The sequence below is a fragment of the Pleurodeles waltl genome, chromosome 3_1 (genome assembly GCF_031143425.1).
Source record: "Pleurodeles waltl isolate 20211129_DDA chromosome 3_1, aPleWal1.hap1.20221129, whole genome shotgun sequence".
Lineage (NCBI taxonomy): Eukaryota > Metazoa > Chordata > Amphibia > Caudata > Salamandridae > Pleurodeles > Pleurodeles waltl.
In genome coordinates, this window is record NC_090440.1 from 697,550,659 (window position 1) to 697,568,257 (window position 17,599).

Consider the following 17,599-nt stretch of genomic DNA (forward strand, 5'->3'; position numbering starts at 1 on the left):
GAGCTCTCCTGCAACTCTCCGTGGATCCTGCAACAAGTTGTGGTCTTGAGTGGTAACCTCTACCAGGTATACAACTTGGGAGGTGGTGAGTTTTTGCCTCTCCTTGCAGGATGGTATCCCTGTGCACCAAGACTCTTGCACATACCAAGGCTTGTTGGCTCTCCTTCAAAGGTATCATCAGGCTCTGTGTAGCCCCGGCCTCCAGAACTCTTCCCTGCAACGCATAGTCTCCCGCCTGCTGCTCCAGCGACTTGGGGCTCCTTACCAGGTGTTATGAGTGCCTGCTGCCTGTGAGTTGTCTGTGGAGGCTGCATGCACAACTTCTTGCTCTCCTGACTGCTAGGGATCGCCTGGGACTCCCTTCCTAGGGTAGAGTCCACTTGGATGTTCCTGGTCCCCAGCAGCTCCGCAACTCTTGCCTTGGCCAAAGCTTGTTGGTGGTTTTCCACACCACTAAAAGACTGCAACTCTTCTCGCAACGTATGACAACAAAGGCATCACTTCTGGAACTCTTCCTCTGGACCTGTGCTGCATAGCACTCTTGTTCTTCACCGTCAACCAGGGCCTGCATCTCCAGAAGGGTGGGTAGTGGCTCCTGCCCCAACTGGACACTCCAACTGGAACTGAACTTGGTCCCCTCTATTTGCAGGTCACCTTCTGTCTTGATCCATCTTCTGTTTCTTGCAGTCTTGTTTGGGTCTTGCACAGTCCAAAACGTTTCTCTGTGGGTTTCGGAAAAACAGGTACTTACCTCTTCTCTCCTGGTCGCTGGGGGCCACTCTGGTACTTACCTTTTGGGTTTCCTATTTCCCACAGATCCCCTCTATAGATTCAACTTACCTGGGTAGGGGCTAGCATTTGCATTCCAATTTTGTAATATATGGTTTGGGCTCCCCTTGGGTCACTATTGTCTATTGTTAGTGCACTGTTTTCTATTGCTTTCTATGCCCATGCCTTTACTAATGTATTTATAATATGTTTACTCCCCTGCTAGTAGAGTACTGCCTATATAGTATTTTTGTCACTAAAATAAAGTACCTTTATTTTTGTAACACTGTGAGGTTCTTTCATGTGTGTAAGTGCTGTCTGACTACAGTGGTATTGCATACGCTTTGCATGTCTCCTAGATAAACCTTGGCAGCTCATCCACAGCTACATCTACAGAGTCTGGCTTCCTAGACACTGACTACACCTCACTAATAGGGGATACCTGGAAAAGGGTGATAATACCATAGATACTCACCACACACCAAGCCAGCTTCGTAAATTGACAAAACAATTAAAGCTAACAGATGGAACCGAACATATGCTACAAGAGGTCACAAAGGGAGCATTTACCTTGTGAATCTGCACAATTTGACAGCACTGTACAGAGAGAAAAACGGGAATCCAAAACACAATGCACACTTACTGTCGTATAAACTGAACTGCGTCCTCATACTTCATTCCACACTCAATGAGAGCTAGAGCCACCAGCACTGGTGCCCTAAAAAGGGGACAGGAAAAAAAGGACAAGACATTAACAAATAATATTACTAGACAAATGGCTAAATAGCGGTCAGCAAAATAATTCAAGAAACATTTAATAATCTCTTTTTGGAAAAATGTCTATGAACACACCACAGTGAATATCTCTTCCATTTTGCCAGATAACCTTTTCTTGGTATTGGCTTTTTATTTCTCTTGATACAGTCATGGTCTCTTCTGGTAAATTCAAATGTCTGAATTATAAGTCTTCAGGAGCCATGAAGTTAGATTTGAATATTCTGGCTCTGGGTGCAATACAATTCCCTTTCCATTGACAACAGATCTTGTTTCGGTAGCCTTTGTAAGTTTCCTTGAGCTAGCTGCATTATCCATTACCTTTGAGAACCAAGTTTGTCTTTCCCACTGCGACGCAATTTAAATTAGTCATGGGGCTCCTCTTGCAATTGTTGATCACTTTGTTAAACAGTGGAATTGGGGGAAAGAGTATGTAAATGTCGCTGACCAATTTATCGAAAGTGCAATTCCCAGGAACAGGTGGTGTGGCTGCCTGGAGGCAAAGTTTTGGCATTTCGCGTTGAGTGGTGTTGCAAACAAATCTAATGTTGGTGTACCCAATTTCCGAAAGATCACTCCTACTACTCTCTAGTCTAGCTCCCATTCGTCCGAGCATGACACCTGTCTGCTTTAACATTGTCCTTCCCTGGTAGATGTATCACTTGGATCTCTAAGGGCTGTACAGGAAGCTGGCTCTCCATATGGTGCACTAAAAAGGTTTGTAGACCTGGGGTGCTCAGGGACATAGGTGCACCTTTGGTCCTTTACCCCAGGGCCGACTGATGTAGGGGTGTCCTTAGGCGTTGGGTTTCTTTGTCCAGGAGCACTTGCAGTAAGCGGGTCCTGAGTGCTGAAACTGAAGGTGTCGCTAGGGACTCCAGCGGGAGGGGCCCAGGGTGTACTATAGCTCAGGGGAGCTGGAGGATGTTGTTGGCACCAGTGACCCATCTCCGATGGGGTCAACAGCGACTGGTGCAGTGGTTGCTGGAGGTGTCTGGTTTTCCCCTACTACAAGGCTGCCGGAGAGGGAGTTTGAGAACAGGGACTGCAGGTGACTTGGAGTTCAAGATGGGACCACACTGGACTTGGACTCCAGACAGCTGGGTGGTTGTGGACACCAGGTGGCGAGGTCACTTCGGTTATCAGGTCTTTGCGGTTCTGGAGGCTGCACTCTTGATTTTACTGCAAAGAAGAGCAGCTGCTCACGCAAATCTTGTGTTTATAGAAGGCAGGTAGTCCTTTTGGGTTTCTTGGAGGTTCAGCTGCAGGACGAGTTGTCTTTTTGGGCGAAGTACGTCGAGGTTAGCAGGCAGGCAGGCCGGTATGGCTGGTTCTAAGTCAGCAGCTTCTTTTTCTCTTCTACGTGTGCAACTTTTCTTTGTCCTCTGCTTCTTAGGTCGTCAGGATCAGAGTTCAAGGATTCAGGGGAGCTAGTTAAATACTCAATTTAGGGGCGTTACGGGGAGTGCTAGGTGGTAGCCAATGGGCAGTCCACCTTTAGGTTAACTGCACCCTTTCTATGACCACTTCCGATGGGAACTGGGTATAGCCTTAACCCTAGTAGCCTTATTCCTTCCAAACAAGATGGAAGAATTTGAAACGTGAAGTCCACTTCAGCTCGTCCATCTTAGGGGTGGGACTGGCATGAAGTGGGCACACCTCCTAATCTGCCTAATTTTCCTGCCTATGCTTCCGCCAAAAGTGGGGTCAGGACAGGTGGGTGGTTGTCAGTCATCACCACCATCTGTAGAGACCTGGGTAGCTTTACAAAGCCAGCAAGGCATTTAAAGCTCCACACCCTGGAATGTCTATCCTGCCTGGGTAGGTAATAACACCCCCGCCCAGTGCAGGCTTTTGTCTTTGGCACGAGAGTGCTGGCTCTCCCCTTGGTGGCCAGAAATTCATCTATGTTGGCTGAACTGGTCAGGTCCAGTCAGTCAATTCACTAATAGCTGGCAGGATTGCAGGGGGGCACCTCTAAGGTGCCCTCTGGGTGCAGTCATTAGCACAGGCCAGTGAGATATTTATTGTGCTTGGTGAGGGGTCCTTAGGATAGCAGAATTCATGCTGCAGCCCCTAGGGACCCTTCTTAGTACCCCAGGCCCTAGGTACCAGAGGTACCATTTACTTTGGACTAAGCGGGTGCTAAAGGCTTTGCCAATTGGGAAAACGACTGCAGTTTTGGGGGGGAAGAGATCTGGCACTGGTTAGCAGGAACCCAGTGAACTTTCAGTTGAAATTACACCAGACACCAGGCAAAACAAGTGTGGTGGGGTGGCAGGCAGTACTGACCATGTCAAAAGAGGCACTTTCCTACAGGCGGGCATTGAGTCCCTCCCAATTTGTTGATTTAAAACATGTCTAGAAAGAGCGCCTTTAGTTCTAGGATGTTGTACTGCATCCTGATCCTACCATTTGTAGTGTGTTCCCTCTTCCACCATGCAATTTCCTCTTGTACCTTGTGTGACAACCACTAGATCTTCCCACCTCACTTTTGCTTGTGACCACTGATTTTTAAACCATTCCTTGATTGGTTTCATGTGAAGTCTCACTTGTTGGATTAAGGAAATGCATGATGCCATGTATCCTACTGGTTTTCCCAACGTTCTTACTGTCAGATCTTGCCCCTTTTAGTAATGGGGAGCCTAGGAAAGTCACTCTTTTTGGCATGGTTACCCCCACTTTTTGCCTGTTTCAGTGTGTTTAGACTGTTTTCACTGGGATCCTGCTAGCCAAGACCCTATTAATTGTGCTCTCTCGTCTATATGTGGTTGCTTTGGTACCCTTTACACCACACAACTGGCACACTGGTGTACCTCTGTAAGCCCCTAGTATATTGTACTTTGGTACTCGGAGCATTGGTACACCATGGGTCCTCATGGGCTGCAGCACATATTATGCCACCCATGAGAGCAAATGCAAACTTTATTTGCAGGCCTGTCATGGCAGCCTGTGTGAAAAGGTGCATGCACCCTTTCACTGCTGGCCACTGCACCAGCTCACTGTAAGCCACCCCTATGGTAGGCCCTCCTAGCCCAGAGGGTGGGGTGCAGGGCCCTGTGTGTGAGGTCACCCCTGCATGAGCAGAGGTGCCCCTACAAACTCCAGTTCCAAAGCACTGGACTTCATAAGTGCGGGGAAGCCATTTTTCCCCTGTACTGGCCAATGTCCAGCTACATAATGGTAACTCTGAACATAGGCATGTTTGGTGTCAAACATGTCGGAATCATAAAATACCCCAATACTAATGCCAGTATTGGTGGCATGATTTCATGCACTCTGAGGGCTCCTCAGAGACCTCCCTCCCAGTATTGCTCCTACCAGATTTTCAGGGTTTGCGGGCAGCCACGCTGCTGCAGACCTTCAGAGAGGTTTCTGCCCTAAAGCTGCTTAATCAGTTCAAGCAGGGGAAGGCAGGACAAAGGATTTCCTGTGGGAGCAGGAGGCAACACTCTCTCCCTTGGAAATAGGTGTCACAAGGCTGGAGAGAGGAAGGTTCCCCATGCCACCGGCTTGCCTTGAAAGGCGAATTTGGGGCCCTTGCATAATCCAGTTTGCACCAGTCCAAAGACCCCTGGTACCTGCTCTGGCACGAAAGCACACAAAGGAAAGGGAGTGACCACTCCTGTTTATCACCCTAGTGGTGGTGCCCAACTTCTCCAGTTAGCCGCTTGATTTTGACATCTTGAAAACAAGATGTGCAGAGGCCCCAGGAAGCATCTGGTTGATCAGACCAGGTGACTGATGTCAGTGACCCCCCCCCCCCCCCCCGATAGGTGGTCACCCTGCAGAGTGACCAAGCCCCTGTTAGGGCTATTTAGGGACTCTCTTGTGGGTGGGTCCCCAGATTCGGAGGGCAAAACCCAAAAGTACTCCTCTGTAACCTCTTCTGCACCTGGCCACCGGAACTGCTGCTGGACTTCACAGGAACCAAAAAAGCCTGCAACTCCAGAGACTACCTCACCTTGCAACGTTGTTTCACGCGCTTCTTCCAGCATTTGCAACATTTCCACAGCTGTGCATCCTCTGGGGTCGGCAAGACTTCAGCTGCACCAAAGAAGCAAGAAGGAATCTCCCTTGGGGTCACTCCCCTGCAACCGCAGGCACCAAAGACAATGACGACCGGCTGCTGAGATCTTCTGCCACCCGGCTCCAGGAAGAATTGCCAACACTGTTGGTGGCCCGAGTGGTCCCCTAGGTCCTCTCTACCTGCTGTTCAACTTGGGAGATGAGCCCTTGCCTCTCCTTGCAGGACAGTATCCCTGTGCATTGAGACTCTTGCAACAACCAAGGCTTGATGATTCCTGCTCCAAGGGATCTTCAGGCTCCAAGTAGCCCCGGCCTCCAGCACTTCATCCTTGCAAGGACAGTCTCCTCTGCTGCTCCAGCAACGTGGAACTTCTCTCCAGGTGTGCTGATTGAGCCCCACTGCAACTTACTGTGCCTGCTGCCAGTGGGGGCTGCAACGGCTTCTGCTGGCTCTCCCGACTGCTTAGGGTCAGCCCGGACTCCCCTCCAAGGTTCAAGTCCCCTGGACCATGCTGGTCCTCTTCTACACTGCAAATCTTCTTTTGCCCAACTTGCATTTGGCAAGGTTTCTTAGTGGTCGTGCTGAGCACAAATCATCTGCAACCCGGCGACCGATTGACATCTGCATGACTCCAAGGACCTCCCTGCAGCTCCTCGGCTCCATGGATGACCTTCCTCTTCCCTCGTCAACTCAAGTCTTCATCCACAGAAGGGTGGGTAGTGGCTCCTGCCCCACCTGAACACTCCAGCGTGGACAGGACTCTGTTCCCTTCTTTTGCAGTTCCTCCTCTTCCAGAATCCACCATTGGGTTCCACCTGGTCCTGGTCTTGCAGTCTTCCGTTTCCAAGTCCTCTTGTTAGTCTTTGGGAAGGCCAGGTAACTAACCTCTGCTCTCCTGCTGGGGGTCACCTAGGTACTCACCTCTTGGGGTCCAGAGTTCTCCCAGCTTCCCTCTAGGTACTCTACATCCTTGGGTGGAGAACCTCACTTAACATTCCACTATTTTAGTATAGGATTTGGTCCTCCCCTAGAACACTAGCTATTTCTTGCCAATGCATGTTGATTCTTAAGCTAATTCCTGACTGTGTGTGTGTGTGTGTGTGTATATATATACACAAACACACATATATACACACACGTAGATTACTTATAGGTAGTCCAACTGGAGGCAAGTACAAAATTGATTTTTTTTTAAATGTCACTTACCCAGTGTACATCTGTTCGTGGCATGAGACGCTGCAGATTCACATGCTTTGCACATCCCGCCATCTAGTGTTGGGCTCGGAGTGTTACAAGTTGTTTTTCTTCGAAGAAGTCTTTCGAGTCACGAGATCGAGGAACTCCTCCCCTTTCGGCTCCATTGCGCATGGGCGTCAACTCCATCTTAGATTGTTTTCCCCGCAGAGGGGGAGGTAGGAGTTGTGTATTATAGTAATAGTGCCCATGCAATGGAGTAAACATGTATGTACATAATGTAGTTTAAGGTGATATATTTACAAATTTACAAATGTTCAAGATCAACTTCGAAACGGCTACAGGCTCCCGGGGAGGCGGGTAGGCGCATGTGAATCTGCAGCGTCTCATGCCACGAACAGATGTACACTGGGTAAGTGACATTTTCCGTTCGATGGCATGTGTAGCTGCAGATACACATGCTTTGCATAGACTAGTAAGCAGTTATCTCCCCAAAAGCGGTGGTTCAGCCTGTAGGAGTTGAAGTTGTTTGAAACAAAGTTCGTAGTACTGCTTGTCCTACTGTGGCTTGTTGCGCTGTTAACACATCCACGCAGTAGTGCTTGGTAAACGTATGAGGCGTAGACCATGTGGCTGCCTTACATATTTCAGTTATTGGAATGTTTCCTAGAAAGGCCATGGTAGCACCTTTCTTTCTAGTTGAGTGTGCCCTTGGTGTAATAGGCAGTTCTCTTTTGGCTTTGAGATAACAGGTTTGAATGCATTTAACTATCCATCTAGCAATGCCTTGTTTGGAAATTGGATTTCCTGTATGAGGTTTTTGGAAAGCAACAAATAATTGTTTTGTTTTCCGAATTTGTTTTGTTCTGTCGATGTAGTACATTAATGCTCTTTTGATGTCTAATGTATGTAGTGTTCTCTCAGCTACAGAATCTGGCTGTGGGAAGAACACTGGTAGTTCTACTGTTTGATTCAAGTGGAACGGTGATATGACTTTTGGTAAAAAGTTTGGATTTATCCGTAGAACTACTTTATGCTTGTGTATTTGAATAAATGGTTCTTGTATGGTAAATGATTGGATTTCACTAACTCTTCTAAGAGATGTGATGGCAATTAGAAACGCAACTTTCCATGTTAAATATTGCATTTCACATGAGTGCATGGGCTCAAAAGGTGGCCCCATGAGTCGTGTTAAGACAATGTTGAGGTTCCATGAAGGAACTGGTGGTGTTCTTGGTGGTATAATTCTTTTTAGGCCTTCCATAAAGGCTTTAATGACAGTGAAGTTGAGTGGGTAATTTGCAGATAAGCTGAAATTGCGGTAAGATGTATTTTAATGGATGAAAAAGCTAGTTTTGACTTTTGCAAATGTAGCAAGTAGCTTACGATGTCTTTAGCAGATGTGTGTAAGGGTTGTATTTGATTATTATGGCAATAATAAACAAACCTTTTCCACTTATTTGCATAGCAATGTCTAGTGGTTGGTTTTCTAGCTTGTTTTATGACTTCCATACATTCCTGTGTAAGGTCTAAGTGTCCAAATTCTAAGACTTCAGGAGCCAAATTGCTAGATTCAGCGATGCTGGATTGGGATGTCTGATCTGTTGATTGTGTTGAGTTAACAGATCTGGTCGGTAGTTTGATATGAGGCACTACTGAGAGGTCTAGTAGTGTTGTGTACCAAGGTTGTCTTGCCCAAGTTGGTGCTATGAGTTTGAGTTTGTTTTGACTCAACTTGTTTTACTAGATATGGAAGGAGAGGGGGGAAAAGCGTATGCAAATATCCCTGACCAACTCATCCATAACGCATTGCCCAGAGACTGATCTTGTGGGTACCTGGATCCGAAGTTTCGGCAATTTGCGTTTTCTTTTGTTGCAAACAGGTCTATTGTGGTGTTCCCCAATTTTGGAAGCAAGTGTGTAGTACTTGGGGGTGAATCTCCCATTCGTGGATCTGTTGGTGATCCCGAGAGAGATTGTCTGCTAATTGATTCTGAATCCCTGGAATGAACTGTGCTATTAGGCGAATGTGGTTGTGAATCGCCCAATGCCATATTTTCTGTGTCAGGAGACACAACTGTGTTGAGTGTGTTCCTCCCTGTTTGTTTAGGTAATACATTGTTGTCATGTTGTCTGTTTTGACAAGAATGTGTTTGTGGCTTATTATTGGTTGAAATGCTTTTAACGCTAGAAATACTGCCAATAGTTCTAAGTAATTTATGTGAAACTGTTTTTGCCGAGAGTCCCATTGTCCCTGAATGCTGTGTTGATTGAGGTGTGCTCCCCACCCTATCATGGAGGCATCTGTAGTTATTACATATTGAGGCACTGGGTCTTGAAAAGGCCGCCCTTGGTTTAAATTTATATTGTTCCACCATTGAAGCGAGGTGTATGTTTGGTGGTCTATCAACACTAGATCTAGAAGTTGACCCTGTGCCTGTGACCATTGTGATGCTAGGCACTGTTGTAAGGGCTGCGTGTGCAATCTTGCGTTTGGGACAATGGCTATGCATGAGGACATCATGCCTAGGACTTTCATTACTATTTTGACTTGTATTCTTTGGTTTGGATACATGACCTGTATTACAATGTGAAATGCTTGTACTCTTTGTGGACTTGGAGTGGCAATCGCTTTTGCTGTGTCGATTGTTGCCCCTAAGTATTGCTGTGTCTGACACGGCTGAAGGTGTGACTTTGTGTAGTTGATTGAGAAACCTAGTTTGTGTAGGGTTTCTATGACGAACGCGGTTTACAACACACAAAGTACTAGTGTGTTGGTTTTGATTAACCAATCGTCTAGGTACGGGAACACATGTATGTGCGGCCTTCTGATATGCGCAGCTACTACTGCCAGGCATTTTGTAAAAACTCTTGGCGCAGTTGTTATTCCGAATGGCAACACCTTGAATTGGTAATGTACCCCTTGGAATACAAATCTTAGGTACTTTCTGTGTGAAGGATGTATTGGTATATGGAAATATGCATCCTTTAGGTCTAGTGTTGTCATGTAGTCTTGTTGTTTGAGTAGTGGGATTACATCTTGTAATGTTACCATGTGAAAGTGGTCTGATTTGATGTAGGTATTTAATGTTCTGAGATCTAATATAGGTCTCAGTGTTTTGTCCTTCTTGGGTATGAAAAAGTACAGAGTAAACTCCTGTTCCTTTCTGTTGAATTGGTACTAATTCTATTGCACCTTTTTGTAGCAATGCCTGGACCTCTAGTCGTAGAAGATCCATGTGTTTTGACATAGTGTGTTTTCGGTGGAACGTTTGGAGTGAATCTGAGAAATTCTATGCAATAACCATGCTGGATAATTGCCAGTACCCAAGTGTCTGTTATCTCCTTCCAATGTTTGTAAAAATAGCTTAGTCTCCCCCCCACAGGTGTTGTGTTGGGGATTTGTGACTTGGAAGTCACTGTTTGTTTTGAGGAGTTTTAGGGCTTTGGAACTTTCCTCTATTCTTTTGGAATTGTCCCCCTCTATATTGCCCCCGAAAACTTCCCCGCTGATATTAGCTTTGATAAGTGGGCCTTGTTTGTGAGGTTGTGGGTTCTGTTGCTTGTCCTCGAAACCCCCCTCTAAACTGTGTTTTGTGAAATGTGCCTCTGCTCTGTGGGGAGTAGAGTGCGCCCATGGCTTTGGCCGTATCAGTGTCTTTTTTAAGTTTTTCTATAGCAGTGTCCACCTCCGGCCCAAACAACTGCTGTCCATTAAAAGGCATATTCAGCACGGTTTGTTGTATTTCCGGCTTGAATCCTGACGTACGCAACCACGCGTGTCTCCTTATTGTTACTGCAGTATTTACTGTCCTTGCAGCTGTATCTGCTGCATCCATTGCTGACCGTATCTGATTATTTGAGATACTTTGTCCTTCCTCCACCACTTGTTGTGCCCTTTTCTGGAACTCTTTGGGTAAGTGTTATATGAAATGCTGCATTTCGTCCCAATGAGCCCTATCATATCTTGCCAGAAGTGCTTGTGAGTTGGCAATGCGCCATTGGTTTGCTGCTTGTGCTGCAACCCTTTTCCCCGCAGCGTCAAATTTGCGACTCTCCTTGTCTGGAGGTGGTGAGTCTCCCGAGGTGTGAGAGTTTGCTCTCTTGCGAGCTGCCTCTACTACCACTGTAGGAAGTTGGCTCTGTATGTGCTATTTCAAAGTAAGGAATAGCATGCACAGAGTCCAAGGGTTCCCCTTAGAGGTAAAATAGTGGTAAAAAGAGATAATACTAATGCTCTATTTTGTGGTAGTGTGGTCGAGCAGTAGGCTTATCCAAGGAGTAGTGTAAAGCATCTGTTGTACATACACATAGACAATAAATGAGGTACACACACTCAGAGACAAATCCAGCCAATAGGTTTTTGTATAGAAAAATATCTTTTCTTAGTTTATTTTAAGAACCACAGGTTCAAATTCTACATGTAATATCTCATTCGAAAGGTATTGCAGGTAAGTACTTTAGGAACTTCAAATCATCAAAATTGCATGTATACTTTTCAAGTTATTCACAAATAGCTGTTTTAAAAGTGGACACTTAGTGCAATTTTCACAGTTCCTAGTGGAGGTAAGTATTTGTTAGGTTAACCAGGTAAGTAAGACACTTACAGGGCTTAGTTCTTGGTCCAAGGTAGCCCACCGTTGGGGGTTCAGAGCAACCCCAGAGTCACCACACCAGCAGCTCAGGGCCGGTCAGGTGCAGAGTTCAAAGTGGTGCCCAAAACACATAGGCTAGAATGGAGAGAAGGGGGTGCCCCGGTTCCGGTCTGCTTGCAGGTAAGTACCCGCGTCTTCGGAGGGCAGACCAGGGGGGTTTTGTAGGGCACCGGGGGGGGGACGCAAGCCCACACAGAAATTTCACCCTCAGCAGCGCGGGGGCGGCCGGGTGCAGTGTAGAAACCAGCGTCGGGTTTGTAATGGAAGTCAATGGGAGATCTAGGGATCTCTTCAGCGCTGCAGGCAGGCAAGGGGAGGGTTCCTCGGGGAAACCTCCACTTGGTCAAGGGAGAGGGACTCCTGGGGGTCACTCCTCTAGTGAAAGTCCGGTCCTTCAGGTCCTGGGGGCTGCGGGTGCAGGGTCTCTCCCAGGTGTCGGGACTTAGGATTCAAAGAGTCGCGGTCAGGGGAAGCCTCGGGATTCCCTCTGCAGGCGGCGCTGTGGGGGCTCAGGGGGGACAGGTTTTTGTACTCAGTCTTAGAGTAGTCCTGGGGTCCCTCCTGAGGTGTTGGATCGCCACCAGCCGAGTCGGGGTCGCCGGGTGCAGTGTTGCAAGTCTCACGCTTCTTGCGGGGAGCTTGCAGGGTTCTTTAAAGCTGCTGGAAACAAAGTTGCAGCTTTTCTTGGAGCAGGTCCGCTGTCCTCGGGAGTTTCTTGTCTTTTCGAAGCAGGGGCAGTCCTCAGAGGATGTCGAGGTCGCTGGTCCCTTTGGAAGGCGTCGCTGGAGCAGGATCTTTGGAAGGCAGGAGACAGGCCGGTGAGTTTCTGGAGCCAAGGCAGTTGTCGTCTTCTGGTCTTCCTCTGCAGGGGTTTTCAGCTAGGCAGTCCTTCTTCTTGTAGTTGCAGGAATCTAATTTTCTAGGGTTCAGGGTAGCCCTTAAATACTAAATTTAAGGGCGTGTTTAGGTCTGGGGGGGTTAGTAGCCAATGGCTACTAGCCCTGAGGGTGGGTACACCCTCTTTGTGCCTCCTCCCAAGGGGAGGGGGTCACAATCCTAACCCTATTGGGGGAATCCTCCATCTGCAAGATGGAGGATTTCTAAAAGTTAGAGTCACTTCAGCTCAGGACACCTTAGGGGCTGTCCTGACTGGCCAGTGACTCCTCCTTGTTGCTTTCTTTGTTCCCTCCAGCCTTGCCGCCAAAAGTGGGGGCCGTGGCCGGAGGGGGCGGGCAACTCCACTAAGCTGGAGTGCCCTGCTGGGCTGTGACAAAGGGGTGAGCCTTTGAGGCTCACCGCCAGGTGTCACAGCTCCTGCCTGGGGGAGGTGTTAGCATCTCCACCCAGTGCAGGCTTTGTTACTGGCCTCAGAGTGACAAAGGCACTCTCCCCATGGGGCCAGCAACATGTCTCTGGTGTGGCAGGCTGCTGGAACTAGTCAGCCTACACAGACAGTCGGTTAAGTTTCAGGGGGCACCTCTAAGGTGCCCTCTGTGGTGTATTTTACAATAAAATGTACACTGGCATCAGTGTGCATTTATTGTGCTGAGAAGTTTGATACCAAACTTCCCAGTTTTCAGTGTAGCCATTATGGTGCTGTGGAGTTCGTGTTTGACAGACTCCCAGACCATATACTCTTATGGCTACCCTGCACTTACAATGTCTAAGGTTTTGTTTAGACACTGTAGGGGTACCATGCTCATGCACTGGTACCCTCACCTATGGTATAGTGCACCCTGCCTTAGGGCTGTAAGGCCTGCTAGAGGGGTGTCTTACCTATACTGCATAGGCAGTGAGAGGCTGGCATGGCACCCTGAGGGGAGTGCCATGTCGACTTACTTGTTTTGTCCTCACTAGCACACACAAGCTGGCAAGCAGTGTGTCTGTGCTGAGTGAGAGGTCTCCAGGGTGGCATAAGACATGCTGCAGCCCTTAGAGACCTTCCTTGGCATCAGGGCCCTTGGTACTAGAAGTACCAGTTACAAGGGACTTATCTGGATGCCAGGGTCTGCCAATTGTGGATACAAAAGTACAGGTTAGGGAAAGAACACTGGTGCTGGGGCCTGGTTAGCAGGCCTCAGCACACTTTCAATCGTAAACATAGCATCAGCAAAGGCAAAAAGTCAGGGGGCAACCATGCCAAGGAGGCATTTCCTTACAACCACACAGTCTGGTGTTAATTGCTGCGTGATATACACAGGGTCTGTAGGCGGTGGCTTGTACTTTTTCTCCACCCTTGGAGTTATGGCCCTGTCCTTCACAGGCTCCTGAAACACCTGTTTGGAGTGTTTTAGCATTCCAGGTAGCATAGGTAAGCTCTGGTATTGACTAGGAGTGGAGGATAGTGTGTTAAACAAAAAGTCATCCTCAATTGGTTCTGCATGCAGGGTGACATTATGAAATGCCGCTGCCCTTGAGACCACCTGCGTGTAGGATGTACTGTCCTCAGGTGGGGACGGTCTCGCTGGGTAACAGTCTGGGCTGTTATCCGATACTGGCGCATCATAAAGGTCCCATGCGTCGGGATCGTCCCAGCTCATTGCAGTATGCGTTGGGGATTGCATCAGTGGTGGAGTGACTACCGGTGATGGGTGCATTGATGGTGGTGGAGATGGTGGCGGAGTTGTCTGTCTTGACACCTTTGCCTGTGGCTGCTTGTCCTTTTCTTGAAAGGAAAGTCTCCTTTTCATTTTAACTGGGGGAAGAGTGCTTATCTTCCCTGTGTGCTTTTGAATGTGGAGCCTCCTTTGAGTGTAGTCTGGCTCCATTGATTCTAGTTCTTGTCCGAACTTATGTCCTTGCATTTGGGAGGACAATCCCTGTTCCTCTGTGTTGGAACCTGATTTCGGTTCAGAGGCTGGATGTTTCGGAATGGAAACCTTTTCTGTAGCCTTTTTCGGCTCCGACAACACTTTCTTTATTTTCGGCGCCGTGGTCTCTCGGTGCCGAACCATTTTGTTGTCGCTGTCTCGGTGCCGAACTTGCTCAGAGCCGCTGTCTCGGGCTCGATATTGCTGTGTGCCAGTATCTCGACCGGAGTCGGATGACTTCGACACAAGGGTGCCCTTTTTCGGTGCCGGTGATTGGTCACCTATTTTACCGGTTAAGCCATGGCCTGTTGGCGGTGGCGTCCCCTGGGCTTTTGTGGTCTTCTCGTGAGTTTTATGTTTCGACGTCTTACTCACGGTTTTAGGCGTTTCTTCGGGATCGAGCTCGTCTGAGTCAGACTCCTGGATGGAGAAGCTTTCCTCTTCCTCCTCCAAATGCCTTTGTCCTGTCGGCACCGACGCCATTTGCAGTCTTCTCGCTCTTCGGTCTCTTAATGTCTTCCTCGACCGAAACGCTCGACAGGCTTCACAAGTATCTTCTTTGTGTTCTGGAGACAAACACAAGTTACAGACCAGGTGCTAATCTGTATACGGATACTTGTTGTGACATTTTGGGCAGAAGCAGAATGGGGTCCGTTCCATCAGCCTTGAAGAGACACGTGGCCGGGCCGACCAGGCCCCGACGGGGGAATCGAAAAAAAACCAAAGGGCCACCGGAGCTCTTCAAAAGTCGGTGTCGATCTGTAATAACTAACCAGATACCGAACGCAAACAATACCGTCAAATTTTCCGAGATTCTAACTAACTTTCCGAACCGAAACACGGCGCGAAAAGGAACACGTCCGAACCAGATGATGGAAAAAAAACAATCTAAGATGGAGTCGACGCCCATGTGCAATGGAGCCGAAAGGGGAGGAGTCCCTCGATCTCGTGACTCGAAAGACTTCTTCGAAGAAAAACAACTTGTAACACTCCGAGCCCAACACTAGATGGCGGGATGTGCAAAGCATGTGTATCTGCAGCTACACATGCCATCGAACATATTGAAAATGTCACTTACCCAGTGTACATCTGTTCGTGGCATCAGTCGCAGTAGATTCGCATGTTTTGCAATAGCTCGCCATCTGGTGTTGGGCCGGAGTGTTACAAGTTGTTTTTCTTCGAAGAAGTCTTTCGAGTCACGGGACCGAGTGACTCCTCCTTTTGTCTCCATTGCGCATGGGCGTCGACTCCATCTTCAATTGTTTTTCCCCGCAGAGGGTGAGGTAGGAGTTGAATTGTAGTAATAGTGCCCATGCAATGGAGTGACTAAGTATGTACCTATTTAAGGTTGAGATGATACATATACAAATAGTTGAAGGTAACTTCCAAACTGCTACAGGCTCCCGGGGAGGCGGGTGGGCACATGCGAATCTACTGCGACTGATGCCACGAACAGATGTACACTGGGTAAGTGACATTTTCCGTTCGATGGCATCTGTCGCTGTAGATACGCATGTTTTGCATAGACTAGTAAGCAGTTATTTCCCCAAAAGCGGTGGATCAGCCTGTAGGAGTGGAAGTAGTTTGAAATAATGTTCTTAATACGGCTTGACCTACTGTGGCTTGTTGTGCAGATAACACGTCTATACAGTAGTGCTTGGTGAATGTGTGAGGCATAGACCATGTGGCTGCCTTACATATTTCTTGCATTGGGATGTTTCCTAGAAAGGCCATGGTAGCACCTTTCTTTCTGGTTGAGTGTGCCCTTGGTGTAATGGGCAGCTGTCGTTTAGCTTTAAGGTAGCAGATTTGGATGCATTTAACTATCCATCTGGCTATACCTTGCTTTGATATTGGGTTTCCTGCATGAGGTTTTTGAAATGCAATAAATAGTTGTTTAGTCTTTCTGATGTTCTTTGTTCTGTCAATGTAATACATCAATGCTCTTTTGACATCTAATGTATGTAGTGCCCTTTCAGCTACGGTATCTGGCTGTGGAAAGAACACTGGAAGTTCCACTGTTTGATTTAGATGGAACGGTGAAATAACCTTTGGCAAAACTTTAGGATTGGTCCTTAGGACGACCTTATTCTTGTGTAGTTGTATAAAAGGTTCCTGTATTGTAAACGCCTGAATCTCGCTTACTCTTCTTAGGGAAGTAATGGCGATGAGAAATGCCACCTTCCAGGTTAGGAACTGTATTTCGCAGGAGTGCATGGGTTCAAAAGGTGGACCCATAAGTCTAGTTAGGACAACATTTAGGTTCCATGAAGGAACAGGAGGTGTTCTTGGTGGTATAATTCTCCTAAGGCCCTCCATGAATGCTTTAATGACTGGTATCTTATATAGGGAAGTTGAATAGGTAGTCTGCAGGTATGCAGATATTGCTGCAAGGTGTATTTTAATGGAAGAGAAAGCCAGGTTAGATTTTTGTAAGTGAAGCAAGTAACCCACTACATGTTCTGGAGTTGTGTGTAATGGTTGTATTTGATTAATATGGCAGTAGCAGACAAACCTCTTCCATTTACTTGCATAGCAGTGCCTGGTGGATGGCCTTCTGGCTTGCTTTATGACTTCCATACATTCTTGGGTAAGTTGTAAGTGCCCGAATTCTAGGATTTCAGGAGCCAGATTGCTAGATTCAGCGATGCTGGATCTGGGTGTCTGATCTTTTGGTTGTGTTGTGTCAACAGATCTGGCCTGTTGGGCAATTTGATGCAGGGTACTACTGATAGGTCTAGCAGCGTTGTGTACCAGGGTTGCCTTGCCCAAGTTGGTGCTATTAATATGAGTTTGAGTTTGTTTTGACTGAGTTTGTTTACCAGGTAAGGAAGGAGAGGGAGAGGAGGAAAAGCGTAAGCAAATATCCCTGACCAGTTCATCCATAGGGCATTGCCTTGGGACTGTGTGTGGGTATCTGGATGCGAAGTTTTGGCATTTTGCGTTCTCCTTTGTCGCAAACAAGTCTATCTGAGGTGTTCCCCAGAGTTTGAAATAAGTGTTCAGAATTTGGGGGTGAATTTCCCATTCGTGGACCTGTTGGTGATTTCGAGAGAGATTGTCTGCGAGTTGATTTTGGATCCCTGGTATAAATTGTGCTATTAGGCGAATTTGGTTGTGAATTGCCCAACGCCAAATCTTTTGTGCTAGCAGGCTTAACTGCGTAGAGTGCGTCCCCCCTTGCTTGTTTAGATAATACATTGTTGTCATGTTGTCTGTTTTGACGAGAATGTATTTGTGAACTATTATTGGTTGGAAAGCTTTTAGTGCTTGAAAAACTGCTAGAAGTTCTAGGTGATTTAAATGCAGTTTTGTTTGATGTATGTTCCATTGTCCTTGTATGCTGTGTTGATCGAGGTGTGCTCCCC

General features: G+C 47.4%; 1 protein-coding gene across 2 annotated transcripts in view; it reads right to left on the reverse strand.

The window, feature by feature from the left end:
* The window catches only part of PTP4A2 (protein tyrosine phosphatase 4A2), a 223,865-nt gene that overhangs the window by 21,197 nt on the left and 185,069 nt on the right, over positions 1-17,599 (reverse strand). For both annotated transcript variants that reach the window (XM_069223317.1, XM_069223319.1), the window contains one exon: positions 1,412-1,486. In XM_069223317.1, the coding sequence (XP_069079418.1) occupies positions 1,412-1,486 (75 nt within the window). The remainder of the gene's footprint in view (positions 1-1,411; positions 1,487-17,599) is intronic.